Source organism: Galendromus occidentalis, unplaced genomic scaffold (genome assembly GCF_000255335.2).
Source record: "Galendromus occidentalis unplaced genomic scaffold, Mocc_1.1 scf7180000077529, whole genome shotgun sequence".
NCBI lineage: Eukaryota > Metazoa > Arthropoda > Arachnida > Mesostigmata > Phytoseiidae > Galendromus > Galendromus occidentalis.
Window position 1 is genome coordinate 770,380 of NW_003805517.1, and position 9,373 is coordinate 779,752.

At 51.4% G+C, this 9,373-nt stretch overlaps 1 protein-coding gene across 1 annotated transcript; it reads left to right on the forward strand.

The window, feature by feature from the left end:
* The first annotated feature begins 528 nt into the window (after nucleotides 1-528).
* On the forward strand, nucleotides 529-1,905 carry LOC100900143 (uncharacterized). Its single transcript, XM_003748189.1, has 4 exons — nucleotides 529-677; nucleotides 1,171-1,325; nucleotides 1,476-1,629; nucleotides 1,869-1,905. The coding sequence occupies exons 2-4, from the start codon at nucleotides 1,202-1,204 to the stop codon at nucleotides 1,897-1,899; spliced, it is 309 nt and encodes a 102-aa protein (XP_003748237.1). The 5' UTR covers nucleotides 529-677; nucleotides 1,171-1,201; the 3' UTR covers nucleotides 1,900-1,905.
* The last annotated feature ends 7,468 nt before the right edge of the window (nucleotides 1,906-9,373 follow it).

Sequence of the window (9,373 nt, forward strand, 5' to 3'; positions counted from 1 at the left end):
CGTCGACATCAATCCTTGGACTCTAGTCCAAAACGATCGAGTGCGATCCCACTCAGCGATCGTAAACGACTTTCCTTGATGTATAAAAACCAGTAACACTGTCGACAGCCATCGCGTAATGATATAGTCGACGCCTTCGGGAGAAAGCTCTCACGGTAAGAAATATAGATACGGCTTCATCCGAGGAGTGATGAATATTTCAGATGCTCCCCGGTACCTTTACCTCGGGATAACATCGATCGATCCTGATCCAGAGAGAGCGGAGCGAACTCGGGCCGAGCTCCTCGGGAGCCCACCTAATTCGATTGCTCTCGTCGTAAATTCGGGAGAAGACCCGATGTTCCCGTAGAGCCCATGCTGGAGTGAGCTCTTTAAATGCGTCGCGTTATCTCGATATCGGACGGCGCCGCCATCGACTGAACAGGGTTTCGTTTCGTCGCCGTGTCACTTCTCTCTCTCTTGAAGACCATAAAGTTTGAACACAAGTCTCTAAAATAGTGTATGTGCTCGTCGAGACACTTCTCGCACACCGTCGATGAGCATATAGGCGGACGACGTTCCGCTCCATAGTCAGACTTCTCATAGACTACGAGACCACTCACCCGCCGACGGCGTGGGGTTGGACGTTTTTTCGCATATTTCCCTACAAGCCCGACCGTGTCTGATCTAGTTCGAAGGTGAGTCGAGACCGACCGCCCGCCCTGTCGGTCGCATGTCTGCATCGGAGACTTTCCTGTATCTGTTCTCCGAGACAAGGCGGTTAATGAGATCTGCTGATGCTGGTAGCCACACCGCGGAGTTTTGCGCATGATTCGAGGACTATCTGTGTTTTTTGGCGATAAGTGACGCATTCCCCAAGAGGAATATCGAGTTCGATCCGTGGGGTTCAAAGTACCATTCGGAGCTTGTGTATTCTCTGACGCGACGCTTAGCCTTGGCTGAGCCGAAACGGCGATCCGGCAGGCTTCACCGGCACCGGCGTCATTTCGATGCTAGATGCGAGAAGGCGATGCGAACGATGTTCCGCAATAATTGGCGCAATGGAGAGACATACACAGTGCAGAGATTAATCGCATTCTTGTTGATAATCATCCTTGATCCAATGCTCCCGGGGCCGGGCGAAGCGCCCTCCCGGGCTTTTCAATTCTCATCGATCTCCTCAATTTCCAGAGTCTTGTGGGTGTCGCTGCGGGTGGTCATTATGGCGCCACTAGCATCCGCCATGGCATTCAAGGCTGTACAGCGTCATAGCAATGAATTTGCCGATGCCGAGAATGCACCACAGGACAGCAAATACTTCAACTTCGAGATCAAGGCCTTGTCCAGTGAGTTGGCATCTTTCCTGGTGGGATTGAGCCGGATTGGGAAATCGCTCCGCTCTGTCTTCCTAACTGTGGACCTAATGGACAGCTGGAATCGACGCCGATTCCATTTCACGTGAATGCTGATTCTAGACCGATGATTACACCTTTCAGTGACTCGAACCGGGGAGTCGTTACACAAGTACAACGAGAAGCTGATGAACAGCATTTGGAACTTGTACAACATGAATGCACCCCATGCATTCCAGAAGAATGCAGAAATCGTTTCGCGCGCCTCGAGAGTCGCGACTCCGACCCTGGAGACCAGGTAACGACTAGCTATTTCGCAGCTGCTCCAAAAGACTCCGATAGCAATTCTTGAATGCTGACTCCAGGCAGCTGGCGAATTTGAAGTACCTACTTCTTTCTTCCGCTGGTCCGATTTCTCTTTCGATCCGAGTAATTCGACAGGTATCTACTCCTTCCGAGAACTCTCTTCCAAAGGGCTGTGGGGAGTTCAACTCTTTCCCGGCTGGGTATCATTGCTAACGTACAGATTTTTTCAAGCGCCTCGCTGGGATTCCTGGGTCACCACTGATGCGTTCCCCGCGCAGTGAATCGGTCGAGACGAAGCCAATAAACGATCAAAAGGCCTCCTGTTCTTGTTTTTCATCGTGGCATGGCCGGGCGGATTCCTGACTCCTGACTGACGAGCGGGCCGCGCAGAGGGAATCGAACGACATTCTGAAATTGGAGAATCCAGCGGAACCATATAGTCTTTGGAATCATGTGGAGGGCGGGAATATTTCAAAGCCCGCTACCATTTTCTTCGTCAGCTGCTTTTCACTCGTGGACTCCGGTGGCTGTGATGGGTGAAGAAGATTGCTTAACAGCTGGGCTGATCGAAAAACTCGATTGTTGGAAAATTGACGGTCAGGACTCGCCCAACACTTTGATGAAAGCATTCCCCCAAGGATCTCATGACAATGAGATGCTATTCAATTTCTGGTCGTCTCCCTCAATTCCGACGACTGGCAAAGCAAGTGGCGCCAACGAAAGTTCGGTCTTCCGAGAGCCGACCTCGAATTTACTATAGAGCCGTAAGCACTACATATCCATAAGGCATAGAGCCTTACGAGCATGTAGTGTCTCGGACCACGTGGGATCAGATGACAGCGGAGCTTTCTCCGCTCGTCTACTAGAAGACCGAAGGACTGATGTGGGAATATCGCTCCGTGATGGGATTATTGCTCCGAGAGCACACTGGAATCCCCTCCTCAGACAGCTCGTACCGAGATATCTAAAGCGATGGGTCCCGGAGCCTCTCGGATTCATGATAGAAACCAAATTATTTTGGGGACAAATCGCCGCGACAGTCGATTCCGTGTAATTGGATGGCTTCCCGAGCTGGATCAGAGAGCTCGGCAGAAGCAAGACGGTCTAGTTTGCGCAGAGCTTCCGCAGAGCATAAGCTCAGCGCATGCTATGGCGCCAAGTTGTTGGATTATTCCTCTTGTTCCCATCCCCCGCGTCTTCGACCGCAGACTCGGAGTAATCTCGAGAATTCGCTCATGCTGTTGCCGGCTCCGTGTACGTTCGGCCTCTAGGCAGCTCCTTTGAGGAAGACACAATGACCTCGCATAATTGAATTGGGTTTCGCCGCCAAAGAGGTCCCCAGTCAGAAGTTCTTCACCATCACAGTCTTACTCCTCTTAGAATCTAAAAACTCGGCGGCTTCCTCGGGGAAGAGTCATTCACCACATAGCCGCTCGCACTAATTTCTCTCTCGTCGATCCCCGAACGCGATACCCTTGATGTTCCTTCTCTCGAGATAAGGTTAGCATCATAAAAGAATGCGTCCCTTCAGCCTGAAAGACGGCATTTCAGATAAGAGCAGTGAATGACTGGCGCTCTCCGAGACTCGGCTAAAATCGCACTTGATGCTCTGAATAGGTTCGCCCCGTTGCCCCGGTGAGGACCGGGACGAGCAGGCTCAGTCAGTGAAAAGCTCTGAGAACGACCCCAGTGGGGACGACTCCGGCCTGTCGAGCTCTCTCGCCGCCTTGAGATCTGGAGTAGTTGATGGAGGTTGCGCTGGGAAGAGTGTGTTGTATTCATGTTCTCCGTCGGGGAGAACATTCAACATTCCTCCACGGGGAAGGGAAAGCATCCCGAAGACCGAGCCGTACTGAGAATTCGGCTTATCATCATTGAGCTCAGATTTGGTCCCACCTCCGGCTCGAGCTTGTCATAGCCCTAGAACACACAACGCGATTTGCGAAGCCGTCGAGAGAGAGTGTGGAACTCATTCTTCGAATGGATATTCGGTTCTACTGCGAGACAGGGGATTTCGTGCTGATGTCAGTTCAGCTAACAATCTGGGAACAATACTTCTCTTAGAGAGCATTATTAGGCCCCGAGGCGGCGCCGGCGCAGCGGGAGCAAATCAATAGGTCGGGTCCTCGAAGCTGTAGGGTATCATATATGGATGCAAGGGAACAGAACACTTCCCAGCCGTCAGAAGCGCCCCGGGGGCAAAATGCTGATTAGGCGAACGTAAGGTCTTGAATCGATCTTCTGTGCTGGATAGGGTCGCAGAGAATGGAGACGATTTCCTTTGATAGGGCAGAGTCGGGAGGATAATGTCTTGAATGATCCCCGATCGTCTATTCGAACAAGACAATCCCTTTTTGGTGATTGGATTCGCTTCGAGGTTACTTCTAATATATTATGATAATGATCCAATCACAAGCTCCGGCCGAAGAGACATCGATACATTTACACGAGCCGCCTGTGGCTTCGATCTAATCTGCGCCCCGCTAACTGGGCGCTTCGGAAGGGCTCTGGAGATTTCACACAATGCGTGGATGAGGTCTGTGCTCCTGATTCAGCCCAAAGAGAGGTTCGTTTGGTGCGCCTATCAGCGGAGAGTGCATTACATGGACATGAAGTTCCCATGCGATGAAGTGTCATATACTCAACCATCATACCCCGACACTCGAGAACAAATCTAGGAATGAATTTCGTCAGCTCAAATTACCCTCACTTAGTCATTGTAGCTCCCCAAAGTCGCCCCTGATGGGCGCCACCACAAAAAAAGCCCCCGAGAGGATCGAGAAACTGTGAAATATTGTCAATTACAGGCATTGAACTCGGGCTCGTTTCCGTGCGTCGCCACGGGTGGTGCTCGCCATTCTTGATTTATCCAATGGCGGTTTCCATTCTCTCAAGGTCGATGCCGCAGAAGAAATCTGGAGTGATGGCTGAATTAGCCGCGGAACCCCATACCCGAATTACGAATCGTAGGAGCCTTCCACGGTGCAGCCCGAGGTCGGCGAGGAGTAAGAAAGGATTCCGAAAATTCCCAAGAGGGAATCTTAAGCGGGCCATAATCGTTGGGAACGGATTCCTAATTAAATGTTGGAACGACTTGATCTCGAAAAGGCAACGATCCGGCTGAAGAGGGTTGAATACCGGATACAACTGTTGAACAAGACGCTAGCGGAAAGCAGGGGACAACACCGAGACGCTCAGAAAAAAAACCGAGGCGTCCCTGGATGACGGTGTATGTTTCGTGGGCTTCGTCTCGATTGTAAGGCTCAAGACAAATGGGACCATTACCTAGGATTCGCAATGTGACGCAAACGTTGTTTTGGAGCGAGTCGAGACCATCACATAGAGAAACCCACGTCGGGACCAACTACGATTTCTGGGCCTCGGACGCATATCCCGGCGTTCCAGATCCCTGAAAACGTTCTGAGGCAGCCAAGTCCCCGGAATCGAGTCGGAAGCAACGGAATAGCGTCAGGAAGGAAGAATTCGTCTAGTGACTCCTTGATTGCTTGCCGAAACAAGGACATCGCACTGTAACTCGAGGTCTGACTGAACGGGAATCCAGAATTATCCCGCTTTTCCATCTTGGACCATCCGCGACAGAGAGCCTTCCCCGACAATTCGATCGGTACGTGGGCAGTAAGGTCGGCGGACATTTCAACTCTTTCGGTGTAAACATCGAGCCACGAACAAACTCTTGGGAATGAACAGCATTGTCGACGTCCACAATGCACTTCAAAACATTTGTTCCCGTTTCCGTGAAGGAATTCCAAACCTTGGGAAAACCCCATTGTTGACAAAACAGCAGCTTCCATGAGCCACCTGAGTGGCTCCGGTCCATCGACTTAGACCCTGAGGCACCCGCAGATTTATTCCGAGAAAACCCGTTCCAACACGGCTGCTAAGTGCCTCGATGGGAGAGGGAGAAAAAACACGTAGCATTCCGGCCAATCCCGACAAGGTCATTTCCCGTCCACCGGAAGAGAACCTGACGAAATTTGACAGCGCTCATTTAGTTCCGAAATTCTCATCGTAGCCCCTCCTCATTCGGCGACGCGGACAAAAGAGACGCTGGGTCTACTCGCGCCAAGGGCGGTCAGTAATCAGCTTCTGAGACGGGCAGCGGAGATTGAGGAAAACACTTCTGACTGAAGCAAGCTCTCGATCGGCAGTAAGTTCCTCGGCTCGTTCTGATTCGATCAAGATTATTCAATACTGTCGCTCTACCCGGACAGGGTGGCCGACGCCCTGGAGCGTTTCGGGTGGAGCGTGATCAACAAGCTGGCGTATTCATTGGCATTCACTTCCACCACTTCGGGAGAGGCTCTGCGTGAGAGTTTGCTCCAGAGCTTCGTTGACGGATCTCGGGGACCATTGGTCTCCTTAACTCGTTTCTCAGTGAAATGATCGATGTTCCGGAGTTCACCTCCATGGTCGCCGCTCAGGCTCACTGAGCTTCCTCAGTGTTCAGATATTTCACGTTATCCTGCGTCGATCCGAGAGGTGAATCGACTATCCACTCTCGTCGAGGCACTTCTGGGTCTCACGCAGCTATCTGCTCAGTCGGCAGGAGCTCTTTGCCTGATCACTTAGTCTGTCATATCACGTAAAGGGCTCGCGGTTTGAATTCGCAAATCGATCCACTGAACCGAGTGGATCGAGCGCTGCTGCCCTCAGGTTTGAACGTCACGAGATCCAAAGGTCGGATATCCTGTTATGCTAGTCAACGGTCGGGTTGACGAGGCGCTAATTCACACCATCATCGGAACACATCAGGTCGACACTTCGTTGGGGGGGTCACAGTTTTTATCCCTCCGCAGAAGCTGACACGTCAAGTCTGATTATTCATTTCTGAGCTAAACATCTTCTCCGGGTAGTTCGCCGATGGAGGAAATTGAATTTTTATGGAACCCCAAGGACGCAGGGATGTCTTCTCGCAGAGGAGGCTCTCCTCTCGGCAGCATCAAAGGTATTCGAAGTCTTTATACCTTGGCGTGTCTGCCTGCACTTCTTGGGAGCCGGCACCAAACATGCTGCCTTATAGTCCTGACATGGGAGTTGACAAAACAGGTCATGCTCGTTCTCTCCTCATGGAAGGAATCCGCGAAAAATGTCCCGGAATCACCGCTCATCCCGCTGAAAAGAGGCAACAGATGGCGAGGAAATGAAATATGGCGAGATCATTCCCAGAACGGAACATTGTTCAGGAGAGCCCCAGCAGAATAGACGGCCGTGATCGGAACCGGAGCAATTTTTTCTGCTCTGATGAGCTAGCATACCGGCGGAAGCGGGAGAATCGCCCAACATTTTTACCCCGCGACTGCGAACTGCGTTCGCGCTCCGGAGTTTTGGCGCGCCTGCATTGAGCAGGGCTCGGACCTCGCCGCAGGAAAGAGACATGATGATGTGTGTTTGTGCATTCCCTCTGGCACCGAATGGGCCACTTTTGAACAGCAAAACCTGGCATTCCTCTCCACTATTCGACCAAATGAAACGGGAGGCTGGATAGGGGAACAGCGAATCCCTCGAATGGCTGGTCAGGGAACTGTGGAATTCCCCTCTCATTTCAAAAAGATTCGAGGCTATAATTCTGGTTCCCTCCGTGGGGCTAGAGCCGTGCAAGGCGAGGAGACAGCTCCTGAGTTCTCGATCCCATACAGGCACAACTTTCCCAGAACCTATTATTTCAGTACTGAGTTCCTGAGCTCGCAAAAACTGAAAAATCTGAAATATGCCGGCTGAGACGGCAGCCGGGCACTGCCCATCCATACTTGGAGCCGTAGAAGGATCCGGGACTCCATCTATTGCTCCGAGCGGTCGACTTCACAGGACTCGAGGATTTATGCGATAAAAATTGATTCATAACATACTAGATCGTCAGCCTTCTTATGGGTCTACGAGATTCGTCCCTAACGACTCATGCATAAGAGGAATTATTGTCATCTTTATGTCAGAAGACGAGGCAACATCCGGCCTATCGCTGGTGAGAAAATGGTTCGAGAAGGAAGGTCTCCGGATCGAAAACACCCGTCATAGATGAATCTCAGAAGCTCACGGAACCTTCCGTTACAGGAACGAGCGTGATTAACATCTTCAAACGACGCCGACGATTGATGTCGTAAGTCTCTCTCGAATCGAATACGGGTCCCGAAAGGAGATATCTTCCCGACTCATCACCCATGACTTTTCGGGAAGCCCTCAGATTTACCCCGGGTGCCCCCGGGTTCGTTCGCTGCTTGATACGCTCCTGCAAGCGAGGGGAGCAATTCGCTAGAATGATGAATTTGACTTCTATTGAACCGAACACGCCGGATCTTCGTGGTTACGAATAAGGAGAATCATCTCTTCCCATTGCTGTGCTTCCGAGCTCAGCTGTGCGATCGCTGAGGAGAGGAGACTCACTCTTAAACTCAACACGATTGCCTTGGTGAATAGACCTCCTTCTGTGATTGAACTACGATCATCGTTAGATAAGGCTCCTCTTCAATGAATGACTCGTAGAAATTCCTGTTCCATTGCATATCTGGAGTTGTTTTCATGAGGGAGTATTGTGCCGATCCCTGAGCGATGGCGTAATCCATTACATCATCGGACTGACTGAATCGGAGCCTCGAGATTCATATATAATTTCTGGCAGGCAGAAAGTCGCCGCGGATCAAAGTCTCGGATGGCGCGTAGGAACAATGTAGGATTCAGTCAATGGATCCTTCCAGTTTCCAGAGAAGCCGGCTACAAATGGTGTTTTTCTGCATAAGCACTGCAGACTTCGGAGGCTCAAATCATGCTCATGACGTAGCGGAGAAAATTATGAACCGAGAGCCGGCAATCGATGGAGTCGACTCGTCGACAATCTCCGGTATCCTGGAAAATCGAGTTCTGGTCATGGAGCCTTGAGCCATCGATGGGGTCAGACCGGATTCATTAGGTCTAGTAGCGCTGCTAGTATCAACATATGGTATGATGCCGCTCACGGAGAAGCCGATACCCGAACCTTCTCTGGAGCGGTTTTGATCGAAGACTGAACCTCTCGAGTTCGTTCGATCCTACATCGCATGTATCCGACGAGAGCTATCCATCGAGAGAGGAACCACTCAATTCGATGTATTCTAGCAAGCTACACGGATGAACGAGAGCGCTGGTTGAGAAGCTTTGGAAATTTCGGCGTTCCCCTCTGACAGATCCCTCACGCAAGGCTCCTCGAGCTTATATCCCCGGCTTGGGCTTTCCAAGCGAGGAGCAGAATCTCGATAGGTTCATATTCTTATTCCATACCCCGGCTGTCTTGAAGTGGAAAGCGATTTAACTGAACGAGAAATTGCTTTTCCTCCCATAGCATCCAGCTGCATCCGAGCGCCATGAGCAAAGTGGAAACGGATGGACCACACTCCACAAGAGACTACACAGGCAAAGCTCCGCTGGAAGGATGGTTCGAGCACCCGATGGGAGTCGGTCTACGTTTCCGGGAACGAATCAACAGAGGACCGCGGCTGGGACCGCAAGCCGTCGGACCCACTCGATTGGTGCTGCTACACGAGTCTGATCAAAGACTCGTTCCTCTCTAGGCCGGCTGGTCGATATCCACCACGATAACGAACTTCCTCATTTGAATCGGGCTCCTATGTGTAGGGAATGCCGCTTGGGAATGCGATTCGACATAACGCGGTGTCGGACCTTTTTTCCGAGCACGACCTGCCTCAAACAGCCGATCCAATCGAACCGGAAGAATCGTACGAGGTAGA

Excerpts from the sequence above, each read along its gene's own strand:
- LOC100900143 (XM_003748189.1), top strand. The coding sequence starts at position 1,202 with ATGGCGCCACTAGCATCCGCCATGGCATTCAAGGCTGTACAGCGTCAT. Across the intron at positions 1,326-1,475 it reads CGAGATCAAGGCCTTGTCCA|TGACTCGAACCGGGGAGTCG; the intron begins GTGAGTTGGCAT and ends TACACCTTTCAG. Across the intron at positions 1,630-1,868 it reads ACTCCGACCCTGGAGACCAG|CGCCTCGCTGGGATTCCTGG; the intron begins GTAACGACTAGC and ends GATTTTTTCAAG.